Source organism: Malania oleifera, chromosome 9 (genome assembly GCF_029873635.1).
Source record: "Malania oleifera isolate guangnan ecotype guangnan chromosome 9, ASM2987363v1, whole genome shotgun sequence".
NCBI classification, from domain to species: Eukaryota; Viridiplantae; Streptophyta; class Magnoliopsida; order Santalales; family Ximeniaceae; genus Malania; species Malania oleifera.
The window spans coordinates 88,813,410-88,833,241 of record NC_080425.1 but is presented as its reverse complement, the minus strand read 5'-3'; the positions used below and the strand labels follow the sequence as shown (position 1 = coordinate 88,833,241).

Genomic DNA, 19,832 nt, shown 5'->3' with positions numbered 1-19,832 from the left:
GAAAAATCGGTTTAAAATCGAAAAACCGTAATCGAACCGCCGCATTTTCGGTTTTCAATTAAAGCATAATTTCAGTTCAGTTTTGGTTTTGGTTCAGAAATTCCAAAATCGAAAATTTTGGTTTGGTTTTCAGTTATGGCCAAAATCGAACCGCACCGAACCGTGTATAATCCTAACCCTAACATTTAAATTTAAAATTTAAATTTCTTCTCGTAGCCCAAGTACACTCATTGACGAGAATAGGGAATTTGTCGACGAGTCAAAGAAGCTCATTTGTCAACTAGACTATCCTCTCGTCAATGAGTCTTTAACGCTGAAATTTTCTGGCTCTCGGTATCTCATCGTCAACGAGAACAGGGGATTTGTCGACGAGTCTTTGACTGAGATTTATCTGCTCTCAGGATCTACTCATCGACGAGGACAGGGCACTCGTCAACGAGTCCCTACTATGCTGCCCCCCCTTATGTTTTTCTTCATTCTTTGTTTATGAAATCCAAAGTATAAGAGTTACATTATAAACAACAATCTCTATCTTGGCGATTATACGCCCCTTAGGAGAATCCCAAAAAACATCTTACTACTCCATCTTGAACTTGAACCGCTCGATTGGGTTTATCTCCCATCTATCAATTGGAGACACGAAGTAAGTCCAAACAATGCTTGAACTTTTCAGAAGTAATCAATTTCGTCATAACATCCACTGCATTTTCAGAAGTGTGAACTTTCTCCAACATAAGCTCACCCTCACATCAATATGTTTAGTTCTAGCATGGTACACTTGATTTTTCACCAAATAAATGACACTCTGACTATCACAATGCAGTATCACTCCATTTTGCTGTAATCCCAGCTCTCTAACTAAATCGGTAAGCCATAAGGCTTACTTTACAGTTTTGGCAACTGCCATATATTTCGCCTCAGTTGTGAACAATGCTACTAGAGACTGAACCATGGATCTCAAACATACCGGTCCTCCTACAAGGGTAAAGACATATCTCGATTGTAGATTTTTTGTCTTCCATATCTCCAGCATAATCAGCATCTACATACCCCATAACTGAAAGACAACATTGTTACTTGCTGAACATGATGCCATAATCCGATGTACCCTTTAAGTATCTTAGTATCCATTTGACAACTTCTCAATGCTGCCTTCTTGGATTAGAGATAAACTTACTTACCATGCTCACAACATGAGCCAAATCTGGCCTCGTACACACCTTGGCATACATTAAACTCCCCACAGCATTAGCATGGGAGACCTTTGACATATCTCAGATTTCCTCATCCGTACTTAGTCAACTCGCAGTAGACAACTTAAAATAATTCGCTAAAGGTATATGCACTGGATTTGCATCAGTCATGCTAAACCTCTCCAACACCTTATGCACATAACCGTCCTAAGATAATCATAATCTCCCTGTAGTTCTGTCACGATGAATCTCCATCCCAAGTATTTTTTTTAACCGAACCAAGATCCTTCTTGTCAAATTCCTTCTACAACAGGTCCTTTAACTGATTCACCTCAGTTAAATCTTTTGCAGCTATCAACATGTCATCGATGTACAATAATAAGAAAATAAGAGAACCATCCTCAAGCTTGTTTACATATACGCAGCAGTCATACTCACACCTTTTGTAGTCAATCTTGATCATGTAAGAATTGAACCGTTTATATCATTGCCTTGGAGATTGTTTCAGCCCAAAAAGAGATTTCTTTAACCTGCAAACTAAATTTTCTTTCCCCGGTTCAATGAAACCCTCTAGCTGTGTCATGTAGATTTTTTCCTCTAAGTCACCATGAAAAAACGTCGTCTTCACATTCATTTGTTCCAAATGAAGATCATAATGGGCTACCAACTCCAACACAATTATGATAAAAGTATGTCGGATTACTGGAGAAAAGATTTCATCATAATCTATCCCCTTCTTTTGTATCCTTTTGCCACCAACCATGCTTTGAATTTCTATCCTTCCTTTTCTGAAATCGCCTCCTTATTCCTATATACCCATTTGCAACCTATCGGTCTATTCCCATCTGGAAGTTCTACCAAATCTCAAGTTTGATTTTTACGTAGTGACTCCATCTCTTCAATCATTGCTTTCATCCATCTACCTTTCTCATGGCCGTGCACTACCTCTTGAAATGTAGTTGGATCATTGCAACTAGTAAGGAAAGCATAAGACACTAATTCTTCAAATCTATACCTTGGTGGAGGTCTGATAGTTTGTCTGGATCTCGGTATAGGAAGGTCGTCAACTTGCTGGTTTCCTGAGCTAGAGCTTCCTACAACCATAGGACCATGATCATTTCTGTTGCCCTAAGCTTCCAACTCCACCTGCACAATATTTTTATTACTGCCCCAACTTTCTAGCTCCTGTTTCTGTTCATCACATTCTTGAGTACGCTTCACCATAGACTTTTCATCAAAGACTACATCCTTGCTGATCACCACTTTGTTGCTATTGGGTCCCAAATCCTGTACCCCTTTACACCCTCTGGATATCTCAAAAAGATGCAACAACGAGACTTTGGGTCAAGGTTAGACCTTTCCTCACTAGACACGTGAACATAGGCTAGATACCCGAATACTTTCAATTCGGAGTAGTCTACAGCATTTCCTATTCATAACTATTCTGCCACTTTACCCTCTAGTGATGCCCTTGGTGATCGGTTTACCAGAAAACAAGTCATACCAAATGTCTCGGCCTAGAAGTTTTTCGGTAGCCCTACATTTAATATGAGATGCCGAGCCCTTTGAGTAAAAGTATGATTCATCCTTTTCGCCACACCATTTTGCTGAGGTGTCCGGCGAACTATAAAGTGTCTCTTAATACCATGCTCAGTACAAAACTCCATAAATCGAGAATTAGCGTACTCGGTCCCATTGTTTGACCTCAAGTATTTGATTCTCCTCCCCATCTGGTTTTCCACTTCAGCCTTCCAAATCTTGAACGTGGCAAACGTATGTAATTTGTGACGCATGAAGTATGCCCAAACCTTCCATGAGTAATCATCAATAAAACTCACATAATACACATGTCCACCCTTTGATGCAACTGTAACTGAATCCCAAACATCTGAATGCACATATTAAGAATACCCTTTGTCTTGTGTATAGCAAATCCGAACTTTGTCCTATTCTGTTTTCCAAGAACACAAATCCTGTAAAATTCCAGCTTACATGATTTCAAGTCCTTCAAGAGTTTCCTCTTGTGTAGTTCCTTCACGTCGTGTTCCCCTATGTGCCCAAGACGCATATGCCACAAGACGGTATCATCTGATTCAGCATCTACGACTGCAATTTCACCTACAAAAGTAGTTCCCTATTATGTGTAGATATTCTCATCCAGCTTTTGCCCTTTCATCACCATCATATTTCCTTTCCAAACCTTCAGAACTCCGCCTTTGGATTTGTAATTAAAGTCATTACAATCCAAAGTACCGAGTGATTTCAAACTCTTCATCAACTCTGGTATATGTCTTATATTACACAAAGTTCTCACAGCACCATTAAACATTTTTATCTTTACATTTCCTATGTCAATGATCTTGCAAGAAGCATCACTACCCATAAGAACTGATCCATAATTTATTAACTTGTAAGTGTTAAATCACTCCTTGTTTGGAGTCATGTGATAATAACATGCTGAGTCAAGTATCCAAGAGTCTGTTAGATTATCCGACCCCGCTGAAACAAATAAAACATCACTATCACTACACGTTGAATATCCTTCTTGAACTACATTTGCAGATTTTGAAGTACCCTCATGTTTTTCAAAATTTTCTTTCTTTCAATTCGGACACTCCAGTTTCACATGCCCCTTTTTACCGCATTTATAACACCGAATTTCTTTCTTCTTCTTGGATTGATTACGGGATTTCTGACTTGATCCATGTTTGGATTTTCCTTAGTCTCGCTCATTATTACCTTTTACCACAAGTCCTTCTCCTTCATCACATATTTTCAATCTTTGATGAAAATTTAGCAAAACACTTGTTACTTCTTCTAGATCAAGAGTTTTTTTTTCCCATGTAAGTGTGGTCACAAGATTTTCATAGGTATGAGTCGATGACAATGGGTTCAACAACATCAAAGTTTTATCATCCTCGTCAAACTTAACACCAACTCTCATCAAATCACTGGTGATTTGATTGAAGGCATTAATATGTTGATCTAAGTTTTGTCCTTCAACCATCTTAAACCAATAAAGACGCTGCTTAAAAAAATTTATTGTTGAGAGATTTGGACATGTACCGACTTTCTAACTTTCTCCAAATAGCCGCTGGAGAATCCTCTTCCATCATACGATAGAGCACTTCGTCAGCCAAACACAAGCGTATTGTAGAAGCGGTCTTTGCTTTCAAATCTACCCATGTTGCCTCATCCATTCCTTCCGGTTAATTGTCAAGTAAAGCCTTAGTCATTCCTTGTTACACAAGAATATCCTTGACTCTCCTTTGTCATAAACCAAAATTTCTGGTTCCATCGAATTTGACAATGTCAAATCTTGCAGAAGATGATCCCGACGCCGTGACAACAATCTCTCTAATGCTAATTTGTTATAATAATTATCGGATATAGGATGCACAATGGAATTAATCAAACAAAAAGTAAATCAAACATAACCTGTAAACAAGAAACAACAAGCACAACAACAAGATTTATGTGGTTCGGCAAAACCTACATCGACAAAAGTAATGACACAAGAATTTCACTAAAAAAATGTCAAAGCACACAATACACATATCAAATGATCACTCTCTATGTCAATATACACCCAGAATGACATATATAACAGTCCCTCGGAGGTTTCCCTCTGATTACCCAACCACCACAACGTTCAAATTCAAAATTTAAATTTCTTCTCGTAGCCCAAGCACACTCGTCAACGAGAATAGTGGATAACCAATGAACCCCATTGGTCGACTAGACTATCCTCTCATCGACGATTCTTTAATTATGAGATTTTATGAGTCTCGGTATCTCTTCATCGACAAGAACAGGAGATTCGTCAACGAGCCCTTGACTGAGATTTCTCTGCTCTCGAGATCTACTCATTGACGAGGATAGGGCACTCGTCGACGAGTCCCTGTTGTGCTGCCCCCCTTATGTTTTTCTTTCTTTTTTGTTTATGAAAATCCAAAGTGTACGAACCACACAATAAACAAAAACTCATAACAATATCCTTTTTTGACATGTTGATAAATATAGCGAACATGCGGGTTGTTGCCCACATTGTAATATAAGAACACATGTATTTCTCAATTGTCACCTAAAATAACTATCCAAATAGTTAAGTATGTGTAGATAATATTTAAATCTTTAAACCAAAATAAAAATAATTTAATAAATAAAATGCAGATATTATTTGATGGATCCGTTTCTGATTCACAAGGTCTAAGTGTGAAAAAAAAAAAAAAAAAGGTCAAAAATATAACTAGGGTTATCAATTGATACAACAAACTTACCAACGAAGTTACTTTGTTACTAGCCTAAAGCCCAAAAAAATCGATACTCCAACATCTCACGCAATTGCCTTTTTTCCTTCCTTGTATAGTCCCTTCATTGGTGCCATTTGTAGCTCCCTTACCTAAAACATTATAATATGCTTGACGTTCTCACACTACAAATCAGGATTTAATAAAAATATATTATGTATGTAGCTTTATGGAGAGACTGTTCCTTTGATTTGAACTTGTGATTTTGTTTTTTGATCTAACACTTTCAAGTTTTACCCTTCATCAAATGTAAGTAATTTTTGTTCTGAATTAAGTTACCAACTACAAATACTTGTTAAAAATCCACAATATTTTTTATACTGAAATAGCACATGAAAAGAATAAATCTAACATGACTATTATATGGATATTAAAACCTATTTTCCCTAACTTAACTTTTTCAAAAAAAAAAAAAAATTAATATGTTGCGTGTTTTTTCAATAAATCGAATAAATCTATAAAAAAAAAATTTGAAATATGAACTTAAACCTAACAGTATACACGAATAAGGAAATAGTTAGTCTTTTATTATATTTTCGAACATTTTATATATTTTTTATGCTTTTGTAGATTGGATTGATAGAAAAATTAGTGGATTTAATAGTTGTTGGTTATTAATTTTAGTTTATTTTTGACACTAGTTGCATTTCATTTTAGAACCTTCAATGTCAACATAAAATTCTTTATTTCTATTGATGATCTGTGAGATTATAAATTCTTAATGTGCCTTTACCGTACTAATTTTCACAAGAAAAGCTTATGTCTAACTCTTTATTATTTTAATTCCTTTTTTTAAGGGAAGAATAGCTTGAGTTTTAAAAAAAGAAAAGAAAATAATAAGTGCAAGACATATCATATATAGACTTCTCATCACCTTCATTGAATAAAGTTTATTGATCATAATCACAAAGCTACTTTGGTCCTAACTACCTCTAAATCCCCACCCCCAAAATTGGTGCCGAACCCGAGACTCTTGGAGCAAATTTTATTGTGATGAATTTAGTATACTCTAGGACAAAATTTTAATAGGTTATAGTGCATAATAAAATAGTATATGATTAATTTTAATAGGTTATAGTGCATAATAAAATAGTATACGATTAATTTTAATTAAAAATTTAATTAATAATTATTTAACCCTCATTTTTAATTAATATTTAAATATTTTTATTAAATTAAAAATAATATAATCTTATTTTTTGATTAAAAATAATCTTGTTCTAATTTATATTTATAACATATGATTATCATATTAATTTATGCTAAAGTAATATTATTAATTAAATTAATATTTTAAAATTTTAAAATTAATTTGTGAGAGTTGCAAATTCAGTGGAATCACTATTTTGCATCAGTGCATTGCTGTATTTGAAAGCATCTTCACTGTATGCCAAAATATGTTTTGAAATTCCGTGATCGTAGGGCGGATTAGGCAGCTTCTATTTAAGGGGCAGCATCTATGGCATTAGAATTTTATCAAATAATCGATATAACTACTATTATTTTGTTGTGCACCAAACTGCATTATTTTTTTGAGAACATGTAAATATTGTTGACGAGAAATGAAATTAGATTTTTCTTAGATAATTTATATGTTTCTATTGCTACTAATATTTGTATCATGATTTGTTTGGCTGAATTTGTATTATTTTCCTTCTTTGATGCATGTTGATTTATTTAGGGATCGTTTGGAACAGCTGATGTAGAAGTGTTTTTTAGAAAAAAGTGCTGAATTTAATAAGTGTTGGATTGAAAAAGTATTGAATTATTGTAAATGATGTTTGGTTATGTTAAAAATAAATGGTATATGGATGCATACTTTTATTATAGGGTTCATATTTTAAATTTAAAAAAAATTATTATTTTTAGTTAACAATTACCTTAATAATGATTTTAATCATATATAATTAAAATTTAAATATTTTCTATTAAAAATAATATAAGGTTATTATTTTTAATTAAAAATAATCTTAGAATTAATGTATATTTATAACATATAGCTATCATATTAAATTATGATAAAAATAATATTATAAATTAAATTTATAATTTTAATTTATTTAATATTAATTTAAACTAATAAATAGTTCTTGTTCAATACATAATTGGATTATAATAACTTATTTATGTTTTTAAATATAATTTAAATAAAAATATAAATTTTTTAATTAAAAATTTAACTGAAAATTATATTAATTTTCTTATTCAAATTTAAATATTTTCTATTAACTAAAATTATATAATATTATTTAATTAAATTATTATTTTAATTATTTAAAATTAATGTAAATTAAAAGATGGTTTTTTTCTTCATTCCAAATTTGAATTATATTTCATTAATAATAATATATTATAATACATAATAAAATAACATATGATTATCTTTTAATGTATTTTTTAAATTATAAAATAGTTACTAAATTTTATTATTATGAATGGTGTCACTTATGAGTGGCCAAAAAGTTATCATAAAATTTTCAAAATTTGCTTAAATTGTTTATTTTTTAAAAAAATGATTCTAGAAAAGAACTTATTGCACCGGTGTTTATCCCATTGCAAACCAAATGCATTTTTTTTTTTTCCTGTAAAAGTGTTTATTTTAAATGATAAGTATTATAAGCACTTTTTTTAAGTACTTCAAAATAGGGACTTAGCAAGTTGATTCCATAGACCTTCTTGTTGCAGATTTGTCTCCTCTCTTTTGTGAAAAATGACCATGCTATTTAAAACACTCCCTGGTCACTTTATCTGTTATAAAACAGGGCAAGTATTTAGGCTTGACCTCTCATGGATGTCAACACTAAAAGAATTTAGAATATTGCAATATTCATTTTGTGAAGAATGATTTTTGGTATCTTCCCTTGTTTGATGTGATGCATAAAAACAAAAAATATATTTTAAGTTCCTTTGATCTGGAGGCGGAAAATAACTCTCAAAGAGAAAATAATTCTTTGCAAACAAACAAGAAAAGAAAGAGCCAGATTGGAGGGAGACGGCTTATCCGAGCCGATGCAGAGCCAATTTCGGCTGATTTTGAGATGCATGGGCTTTGCCGAACCGATCACTTCGAGCTGGCTCTCGCAAGTGTTTACCCCGAGCAGCTCTCCTTGTGGATTTCTTCCGAGCAGCTCCTCAGCTCTTCTCGAGGTAAACTTCTGAGCAGCTTCTTGGGGAACTTTGTTTCGAACAGCTCTTCTCAAGGAATTTTTTTGAGCAGCTCCTCTTGGGAAACTTTGTTCCGACCAGCTCTTCTTGAGAAATTTTGCCGAGCAGCTCCTGTTGGGAAACTTTGTTACGAATAGCTCTTCTTGAGTAATTTTTTCGAGCAGCTTTTCTTGGGGAACTTTGTTCCGACCAGCTCTTCTCAAGAAATTCCTCTGAGCAACTCTTTTTGGGGAACTTTGTTCCAACTAGCTCTTCTCGAGGAATCCTGTCGAGCAGCTCCTCTTGGGGTACTTTATTATGACCAGCTCTTGTCGAGAGATGCTTTCGAGCAACTCCTCTTGGAAATTTTGTTCCGAGCAGCTCTTCTCGTGTAACGACCCCTAATATAATATAACATAATAAATAAAAATGATCAACCCGAACCCGTGGGTAACGGGGATACCTGTCAACATAGCGAAATTCTACGCAGCAGTAAATATAAAATCCAAACATCCATCCATAAAGCATAATACCAGAGCATTCTATAACTTTATAAAAATTGTACTTCTATATATTCCCATATACATCAAAATATCTCTAAGGTCAAACATAAAATAACTCTAACCTTATTACAAAATCTTACCCTCCTCACAGGGTAACCTCACTATCTCAACGGCGGCCTTGACCGGCCGGTCTCTCAGGGGCCCCTAAAAAATTAATTAAGTTTAGGGGTGAGACACTTCTCAGTAAGGGAAAATAAACTAAATACAGCTGTGTGGCAACATGAACATTTAAGGCAGTTATGCTTATACAATACATTTCATAACTCAACAAATATTCATCATATCATACTAGATAATCATGTGCTTTCACATTTGTTAATAAATCATAACATACATAAAACATCTGTCATAATTGTAATAGTACTGAAAACATACTCAGGATGAATAACTAGCTAATGTCATGTATTACCCCCCATAACGGGTTGTGCAGCCCAAAGGCCGGACCCGACAATGGTTGGCCGACCACTACCGAATCAAATATGTCTATAAGTACGATGGGCCCGCCGTACCCTAGTCCGGACTGTCAGGTGGACATCCGCACTCTACTGAAAGCCACATCGACTATCCATCTCTCATCCCCTCGTGGGATGGTTAGCACTAATCTAACCTAGATATCTGATCTACAATATAGCTATGGTACCGAGCTCCTGAGCTGAACTAAACTAACATCCTGGTTGTGATAACATATAATACATGATATAATAGCAGCCTCGTGCCGATCATTTTCATAAATACGGCCTCACGCCGAAATCATAAATATGGCCTCACGCCAAAATATAAATACGGTCTTGTGCTGATAACGTAAATATGGCCTCGCGCCAAAACATAAATACGGCCTCGTGCCTATAACATAAATATGGCCTCGCACCAAAACATAAATACGGCCTCGTGCCAATAACATAAAATATATGGCCTCACGCCAACATTGTTTCAGGTATATATGCTCTGAAAATAAATCATTTATCATATATTCGTCAAAATCATCACAACATAACTCATTTTTTTCATAATACCTGAAAATATGTTTTGTTCGTAAAACCATTCATATCATGATTCACTTCACGTAAAATAATATTCATGTCACACATGTGCCGTTTAAAGTCATACCTCATATTCTAAAATCATCATTTCTAGCATCTTATACATACATATACCTTTTAATCATAATAGCAGTATTTTCCAACATACATTTCATATGTGATAAACAAATAAAGCATATATTTTTCTAAAAAAAAAATGTGCTCATAATTAATAATAACTTGCATGGAAAATAACTGCTTTAGTTTATTCCCTTACCTGACTACTGAGAAAGCCCCTAAAATATCCTAACCTGACCCCCGTAGGACTTCCTGATCAATACCCTGAAACTAAAAATTTCCAGTATTAAACTTCAGTATTTTCATACGTACATCATTTCCTACAAGTACCACAAGACCAAATTTGGTTTAAAAAATCTTACCTCAACTCAGGGATGATTTCCAACTAACTTTCACCAGCGATCCGCTTCGGCTGATTTGGAGAGAACTTCCTAGGAGCGTCATGGTGACTTCGGATCGTCGATCCAGTGTAAAACTGGCCCAGAAATGATGAGAGAGAGAGAGAGAGAATGGAGAGGAAGCTTGCAAATGAAATAAAAATTGGATTTTTCATATATATAGACAGCGGAATTCGTCGACAAGCTCGACCTTCGTCGACGAATTCTTTGATAATTTCGTTGACGAAATTCAGTCGGCTCATTTCCCCCTCTCGGTATTTTCTCGTCAACGAAGCCCTATGTTCGTCGACGAAATTCTTAAAGCCTTCATCAACGAAACCCTGTGTTCGTCGACAAAACTTGGCAGCTTCCTACTGTTCCTATTTCCCTTTCCCTTTCTTTTTATCATTTAAATTCCATTTTAAATTCGAGTCATTACATCCTCCCCTCCTTATAAAAATTTCGACCTCAAAATTTACTATTCATATAATTTATCATCCCTCAGGCAAAATGGTCTACTCGTTTTATTACTTACCCTCACTTATGGCGGAGGAATACCGTGGTTACAACTCAAGTCTTGGGAGATTACATATACCAAATAAATTTCCCCCAAAACTAAAAGATCACATACTAACTAAAACATTACATGTACTTGCAAAAGAAAACTACATATTTACTCATATTTTCTAATTACATTTAAACTTCTTGAAATAATTGCGGATATCTCTGTCTCATCTGCTCCTTCGACTCCTAGGAAGCCTCTTCTACCGCATGATTCCTCCACAAAACTTTTACCCAAGGAATCTTCTTATTACATAACTCCTGTATTTTCCTATCCAGAATCTGTACTAGTACCCCCTCATACCCTAGTGAATCACTAAGCTCCAATTCATCATAACTGATGATATGAGAAGGATCTGGAACGTATTTCCTCAACATCGATACGTGGAATACATCGTGAATTTTGGATAACACAGGTGGCAAAGCTAGTCTGTAGGCTACTGGTCCCACTTTATCTAGAATCTCAAATGGACCAATAAACCTAGGACTAAGTTTACCCTTATTCCCGAATCGCATAACCCCTTTCATCAGAGCTATTTTCAAAAATATGTGATTACCCACATCAAACTCTAAGTTCCTGCGGCGATTATCGGCATAATTCTTCTGTTGGCTCTGAGCTGCACTAATTCTTTCCCTAATAAGCCGAACCTTATCGTATGCCTGCTGTACTAGCTCTGGTCCCACTACTTGCCGCTCACCCACTTCATCCCAAAACAAAGGAGATCGACATCTCCTACCGTACAGTGCCTCAAACGGTGTCATGCCAATACTGGACTAGTAACTGTTATTATATGCGAACTCTACCAGTGGCATCAACTGAGTCCAGCTACCCCCATAATCTAGTACACATGCATGGAGCATATCTTCTAGTATCTGTATTGTCCTCTCAGTCTGTCCGTCTGACTAAGGATGGAATGTCGTATTAAACGATAACTGAGACCCCAGAGCCTCTTGTAAGCTCCTCCAAAATCGTGACGTGAATCGCGGGTCTCGATCTAACACAATAGATACAGGCACCCCATGAGAATGAACTATCTCCTGAATGTAAATTTCCGCTAAACGGCTAAGGGAATAGCTAATCTTGATAGGGAGAAAATGGGCAGACTTAGTCAAACGATCTACTATCACCCAAATCGCATTCTGATCATGCGATGTCGACAGCAGCCCTGAAACAAAGTCCATGGAAATATGATCCCACTTCCACTCTGGGATAAACAACGCCTGCAACTAGCCTGGCGGCCTCTAGTACTCAGCTTTGATCTTCTGGCATGTCAAGCACTGGGCGACATATTCAGCAATCTCTCTCTTCATTCCACTCCACCAGTAAAACTCTCACAGATCCCTGTACATTTTCGTACTGCCGGGATGAACTGTATACAAGGATTTGTGAGCCTCCTCTAAAATCGTCCTCCTAATGTTAGCATCTGCAGGAACACACAATTTGGAACGGAACTGTAAAGCTCCATCATCTGAGATGCGGAATTCCTCTCCCTAACCACTCTGCACTCTATCCATCACCTCTACCAATTCTGGATCTTCATTCTGGGCAGCTTTAATTCTTTCCTGCAAAGTAGGCTGTACCACTAGGTTGGCGATACATACTAGAGTATTATTCTCTATCAATTCAATGTCGAGTCTCTCTAGATCCATCATGATCGGACGCTGGATCTCCATAGCTGTCAATGCTGATACTCCAGACTTCCTGCTCAGTGCATCAGCTACCACGTTTGCTTTCCCTAGGTGGTAATTGATAGTACAATCAAAATCTTTAATCAGTTCCAACCACCCTCTCTGCCTCATATTCAGTTCCTTCTGCATGAAGAAATACTTTAAGCTTTTGTGGTCAGAAAAGATCTCACACTGCTCACCGTACAGATAATGCCTCCAAATTTTCAACGTGTGTACCACTGCAGCCAACTCAAGATCGTGGGTAGGGTAGTTCTTTTCATATTCTTTCAACTGTCTAGATGCATACGCCACTACCCTGCCATTCTACATCAACACACAGTCAAGTCCCTTCAAAGACGCATCACTGTAAATAGTGTACTCCTCACCCCCAGATGAGATGATCAATACCGGCGCTGTGACTAATCTCCGCTTCAGCTCCTGAAAACTCTGCTCACAGCTGTCGTCCCACTTAAATCTGGCATTCTTCTTTGTTAATCGTGTCAGAGGCCTTGATAAAACTGAGAACCCCTCAACAATGACGGTAATATCCAGCTAAACCCAAGAAACTCCTAATCTCCTGGACGTTCCTTGGTCTAGTCCAATTCACTATCGCCTCAATCTTAGTAGGATCTATAGAAATTTCGTCTCCTGAAATGACATGCCTTAAAAACACAACTTTCTCGAGCCAAAACTCACATTTACTGAATTTTGCATACAGCTTCTTCTCCCTAAGCATTTGTAAAACCCGCCTTAAATGTATCTCATGCTCCTCATAGCTCCTCAAATAGACCAGTACATCATCAATAAAAACAACAACAAATTGGTCTAGGTATTGGTGGAAGACTCTATTCATTAAGTCCATAAATACCGCAGGAGCATTCGTCAGACCAAATAGCATAACAAGAAACTTATAATGCCTATATCTGGTCTTGAAAGCCGTCTTCGATACATCTTCTGCCCTCACTTTCACCTGATGGTAACCTGATCTGAGATGGATCTTTGAATACACCCGTGTACCCTGGAGCTGATCAAACAAGTCGTCTATACAGGGTAGAGGATACTTGTTCTTGATAGTCACTTTATTAATCTCTCTGTAATCTATGCACATCCTCATAGACCCATCATTCTTCTTTACAAATAGCACTGAAGCTCCCCACGGTGATACACTAGGTCGTATGAAATCTTTATCAAGCAAATCTTGTAACTGGTCTTTCAATTCCACCAACTCTGCCGGCGCCATTTGGTACGGAGCTTTAGAGATAGGCGCTGTACTTGGAAGTAGATCAATGGAAAAATCTACTTCACGATCAGGCAGCAAACCTGGTAATTCATCTGGAAATACATCTGTAAATTTCTTTACCACAGGCGTATTAATAAGCTTCAATTCATTTTCTGACATTTCCTTCACAAAAGCCACGAATCCCAGACAGCCATTCTGAAGCAGCCTCCTCGCCTAAATAGTTGAGACTATCTGAGGTAAAGACTACACTCGTGACCCTGTAAATCTAAATTTTGGTTTCCCTGGAGGTCTGAATATCACTTCTTTAGCACGGCAATCTATAATAGTAGAATTAGCCGCTAGCCAATCCATGCCGAAAATAATGTCAAACCCGTGCATATCTAATACCACCAAATCGGCAGATAAAATCTTCCCCTAAACATCAACTGGACAACCACAGAGTACCCTACTGCATCTCACCGTTGACCCGATCGGTATAGCTACTAATAGCTCGACATCTAATGATTGCGTTTCTACCCCACATAATTTAACACACTCTAATGACACAAATGAATGTGTGGCACCATAATCAAAAAGTGTAATAACTTTAAACGAAAATATATTAACAGTACCTGTCACCACGTCGCCGGCCGCCTCAGCGTCACTCGACGTCAAAGTGAAAACTCTAGCTGGGGCCGTATTCCTCTGCTGGCCTCCTCGTGGTGCCTGGTAACCTTCTCGTGCAGGTCTAGGAGCAGGAGTTGTACCAGTCTGTGTCGGACACTCCCTCATCATATGTCCTGACTCCCCGCACCTGTAAAAGACACCTTGCCCGACACGACACTCCCCTAAGTGTCTCTTCCCACAAGATGGGCAAGCTGGAGATGGCTGCACACCCTGGAAACCGCGATACCCGGTCTCTTGTCTCCGGTCTCTATAATAGCCACCTCTCTTCCACGCGGCACGGCCGACTCCCTACTGGGAACCAGAAGGGTTGGATCTCTTCTTCTGTCTCTACTCCTCCGCCTCCAACCGCTCTCCAATCTCTGCTATAGTGGCTCTATCCACTAGCTCAACAAAATCCTGCAACTTCAAAATTGATACCTGCTTATAAATTTCTCTCCTCAGGCCTCTTTCAAACTATCGTACCTTCTTAGCCTCATCTGGAATGATGTACGGGGCGAAGCGAGATAGCTCGATAAACCTCGTAGCGTACTACTGCACTGATAGCTATCCCTGTTTCAGATTCAAGAACTACTCAATCTTAGCCTCCCTAGACGAGGCTAGAAATACCTATCAAAGAATATTTCTTTAAACCAATCTCACGTCATCTCTACAGGTACAGTCCTCTGCTGCTCTAATAATCTCACCACCGACCACCATCTCTCGACCTCTCTAGCCAATTTACAGGTGGCAAACAACACCTTCTGCTCCTCTGAATACTGCAGCACTGCAAATATTTTCTGTAAGAACCCGAACCGTGATATGTGAATTTTTATGTAAAAAAGGGGTAAAATGGAAATTTTGCAGGCTTCGTCGACGAAGCCAGAATTCGTCGACGAAGGTAGTAGGATTTTCGTCGACAAAATTCAGAGGTTCGTCGACGAAGAAAAGCTGAGAGGTGGAAAATGGGAAATATCAGACTTCGTCAACGAGGCCTCCGATTTCTCGACGAAATGCCAGATTTTTCGTCGATGAAGACACCTTTTCGTCGACGAAATCCCTCGGGTCAAAGGTCTATAAAAGGATATTTTGGGTTTCTTCATTGCTAAGTTTTGGATATTCTCTCTATCTCTCTCTCTTTGATTCCTTCGTCGTTTGTCACCGGATTCACAAATCCACAATTACTACAAGGATCAGTAAAGAATTCTCTACGTTTCTACTGGATCAGAATCTCGTTTCGAAGGATTTCGGGTTTCAGGCCAAAATCGAGGTAAGGCTCGGTTTTCATTTCTAATTCGGTATATATATAGTAGTACGGATTGTAAGTATGTTATGTACTGTGGTTTGTAGGTTTTGGAGTCTCGGTTCGTAGTTTTGAGGACCGTAGAGTTCGTGGTTGGAATTCGGGTTAAGGTAAGGGGATTCTACTTATATTAGTTCATTTTTTAAATCAGGATCGGTAAGCCCATAGGCTACAATCGTATGTATGTTTTGACTACTTATTTGGGGAAATCTATTGGCTAAAAACATGGGATTTTCGGGTTACAATTTTCGAGAAAATTGGGGATTTCGGGTATCATCTCTTGTTTGTTTGGAAAACTGTTTGTTTGCTTTAAAATTGTATTATTGAGATGACCGTAATCCATATTTCCATAAACTGTATACTTGAAATTGTAAACGATAGGATTTGCCGTAAACCAAATAAGTGTGGTATGTGTGTATGAATGTATTTTGTTCCAGTTATTTGTGAAACAGCTATGTTGCAGTTAAATACCGTACTCTGAAATGTATAGGATCCTGAGTTCCAAAATGATTCCAGGGATTTGTAAAATAGCCAGGTTTCGGGTAGTTACCGTGGCGAAAGTGGCCAGCTCTATATCCGGGGTGTGAAATATCACTAGTATGGTTCGACTGGTCACCGAAGGTGTGATATACACCGTATGTAGCAATGGATTCACAGTGGGCCTAGGTCGACACAGCGTAGTTTGACACGTGGCAATGTAATCGAGGTAAGACTAGGTGACCTTGTGTAGTTGCGTATGTAGCATTGGATTCACTATTGGGCCTGATTCGTAGATCTTCGTAGTTGCATGTGTAGAAACGTAACCGCTATGAGACTAGGTGACATTGTGTAGTTGCGTATGTAGCAATGGATTCACCATTGGGCCTTGATCGTCGCAGCGTAGTTGCGTATGTAGCAATGTAATCGCTGTGAGACGAGGTGACCTGGTGTAATTGCGAACTAGTGTGACGACACTGACCATATGTATGTATGTATGTATGTATGTATTTGGGTATCGTATGAACTGGAATGGGTTTTTGTGAAAATACTGGAACTGTATGGAAATGTATGGAATTGTTTTGAAACTGTACGAATTGTTTTAACTGTATTGTATGTAAAGTGTTATGAAGTATGTAAAATGACACTGGTATGCCACACACTGATATAACTTGTTTTCTCCCTTACTGAGAGGTTTCTCACCCCGAATATATATATACAAATGTTTTTTCAGGTCCTTCGGGTAACCGAAATTAGCATCCTAGCATCCGGAAGCGAGGGGTGTTGTTTAGCTACTACTAGTGCCTGATAGGTACGAGTTTTTGTAACCGGGTTGTCATGATGGTTTTTGTAGACGCCCGTAGTATGTATGGGATTCGTAGGGATGTATTTCCTTTTATGGTATAGACTCTGGTATGGTACAGTTTATGTAAAGAAAGACCATATTCCGCTGCGTATTTTGATGAGTATGGACGTTTGTATGTATGTATGCAGGGCATCCGTTCACCCTACGGGGTCAGACCCTCTTTTTATGTGGTATCATGTATGTTTAATCGATACAGAGACAGGTTAGGTTACTTAAATTCACCCCTAGGTTTAATTTTCGGGTTCAGGGCGTGACATTTTCTCCATCTCCTACACCCAATTCTTAGCGGCTGCAGGATCCGTCCCTCCCGAGAAAGCTGGAGGACTCATCTTTATAAATTTCTCGATCGTACTACCGTGGCCTACAGACGGACCACCATGTTCCTTCGAACTTCTGGCAATCTCTACCATCACTTGCTGGGCTACGCTGCGTAAAACGGCATCTAAATCACTACCCGCAGCGCCTGAGGGTCCAGCACCCTCACTTCCACTGGCGTGGGCACTATTACCACCAAGGTCCATCCTGAAAAACATGATAACTTAACTCAAAACCCCTTCCTATTGACTCACTCGAAAAATGAGCAGCTCGGAAGCTATCCCAAGTATAGGAGTTTTGTCGTGTAATACTAAGCCCAAGGGCTAGATCGTCTCCTCAGGGAATGCGTGTAATCTCAGATTTAACGTTCTTCCAATCAAAATTAAATTGCACTGAACTCGGTTCAGATTCAGGATTTTCAAAGTTGTTCAATTTCACTTTTAACGAATTAAATAACACGTAAATTGAAATTCTAAACTAACATGTATTGAACTAACAAACACTAATGGAAACCTTAACCTACTCAAGGAAACTTAACACGCGTTAGTTTAAAAATGGTCACCTAAAACATGGAATTAAAAACACCCAGTGGAAACTAAACCCAACACACACACGCTTAATAAAAATCGAATCTTTAATTGAATAAGAGCTCTAAGCAAAACTAATCTAAATTCTTCAAATTTAACAATAACATCAATTAAAAGCCAAATAGATAAGTAAAAATTAAACTTCACTAAAATAAATTAACATCACTTTAACACTCATTCATATAATCTTTTCAAAACTCTAAATAATAACCAAATAAAGAAGAAGAAAAAAAACAATATCCTGCTGTAATTTAAAATAAAAGAAAGAAAAGAGCAGAGGAAAGAAGAGAGAGAGAGAGAGAGAGGGAGAGAGAGGGCCATGGCAGCAGATGCAGCTGCTGTGTGTGGCTTGGACAGCAGGAAGGAGTTGCTGTTTTGTGGAGCTGCTGCGAACAGGAACTGCTGCTGGTATGGTGAAGCCGCGGCTGCTGCTGCTGTGTGTTCTTGGTTGAAGAAACTGTTGCAGCAGAGAGTTTCTTCCGGTGTCGTGCAGGGGCTGCCGGAGAGGACAGGGGGCAGGTTGCAGTGGTCTCGGGTTCCAGTAGAGTGACTGGCTGCAGTGCGGCTGTGGTGGTGCTGGTATTGTTGCAGCTGCTGGAGCATGAAGATGGCAGGGAGCAGAGGGATTTAAGGAAGAAGAGTAGGGAAAGATTGGGGAAGAGAATAGGGAAGAATAATAAGAGAAAACAAATACAGAACTAAGGGAAAAACAAGAAGAGAAAGGAGAAGAGGAGAAGGGAAAAGTAGGGAAGAGAAGAGCAAAGCAGAAATTGAAATAAAATAAAACGAAGAAAAAGAAGAAGAAGAAGAAGAAGAAGAAGAGAGCCGCCCCACGGGCTGCTTCCCCCAAACAGGGGAGAAGAAGAAGGGAATTTAAAGGGTAGGGGGCGGTGCCCTAAGACCCAATAGGAGCTGACCCGGATCCAAGCAACCCAGCAACTTGATTTTTTTCATTTTTTTAACTCTCTGTTTGTTGCAAATTCTGGTCTTTTGGAGCCCGTATCTCACAAAAGTCAAAACATGAAAGTTGTAGATGATCCTTTTCTCTTTCTCCAAAAATTTGAATCGTCTCAATCGGAGCTTGGACGGAAAAGTTATGCACGAAATACGAACAGGTGTCGATTTTGGTTCCCGGGAATTTTCCTGCGACAAAAAATTACCAAATTCTCATAAATAGTGCAATAAAGTTCAAGAATAATGATTTTGGCATTTTATTAAAATATTGGATAATTTTGGATATTTAATTAAAAACATAAACTGTAAAGCTCGGGTTAAACGTCCAATTATGCAATTTCGGTGCGTAATCACCTATACATGTCACTCAACTCATATCGTATATTCTCCTAATTAACTCATCTCTCTTAATCTCAATTCAAGGTTCAATCCTGCAGCCTAGATACCCAACCCGACGATAGTTTACAATGACTTTCCTGAAATCGTTACCCCAGGAAAATCACACAAACCACCACGGAAGTCCTACATCTAGACTA

The 19,832-nt window shown here is 37.7% G+C and overlaps 1 protein-coding gene across 2 annotated transcripts in view; it reads left to right on the top strand.

Moving 5' to 3' along the window:
- Positions 1-17,541, top strand: part of LOC131163616 (mediator of RNA polymerase II transcription subunit 15a-like) — a 113,624-nt gene extending 96,083 nt beyond the window's left edge. The window contains exon 13 of one of the 2 annotated variants that reach the window (XM_058120228.1): positions 17,309-17,541. In XM_058120228.1, coding sequence (XP_057976211.1) covers positions 17,309-17,321 — 13 coding nt within the window. In that variant the 3' untranslated portion in view covers positions 17,322-17,541. The remainder of the gene's footprint in view (positions 1-17,308) is intronic. The other variant, XM_058120230.1, reaches the window with a different exon arrangement.
- The last annotated feature ends 2,291 nt before the right edge of the window (positions 17,542-19,832 follow it).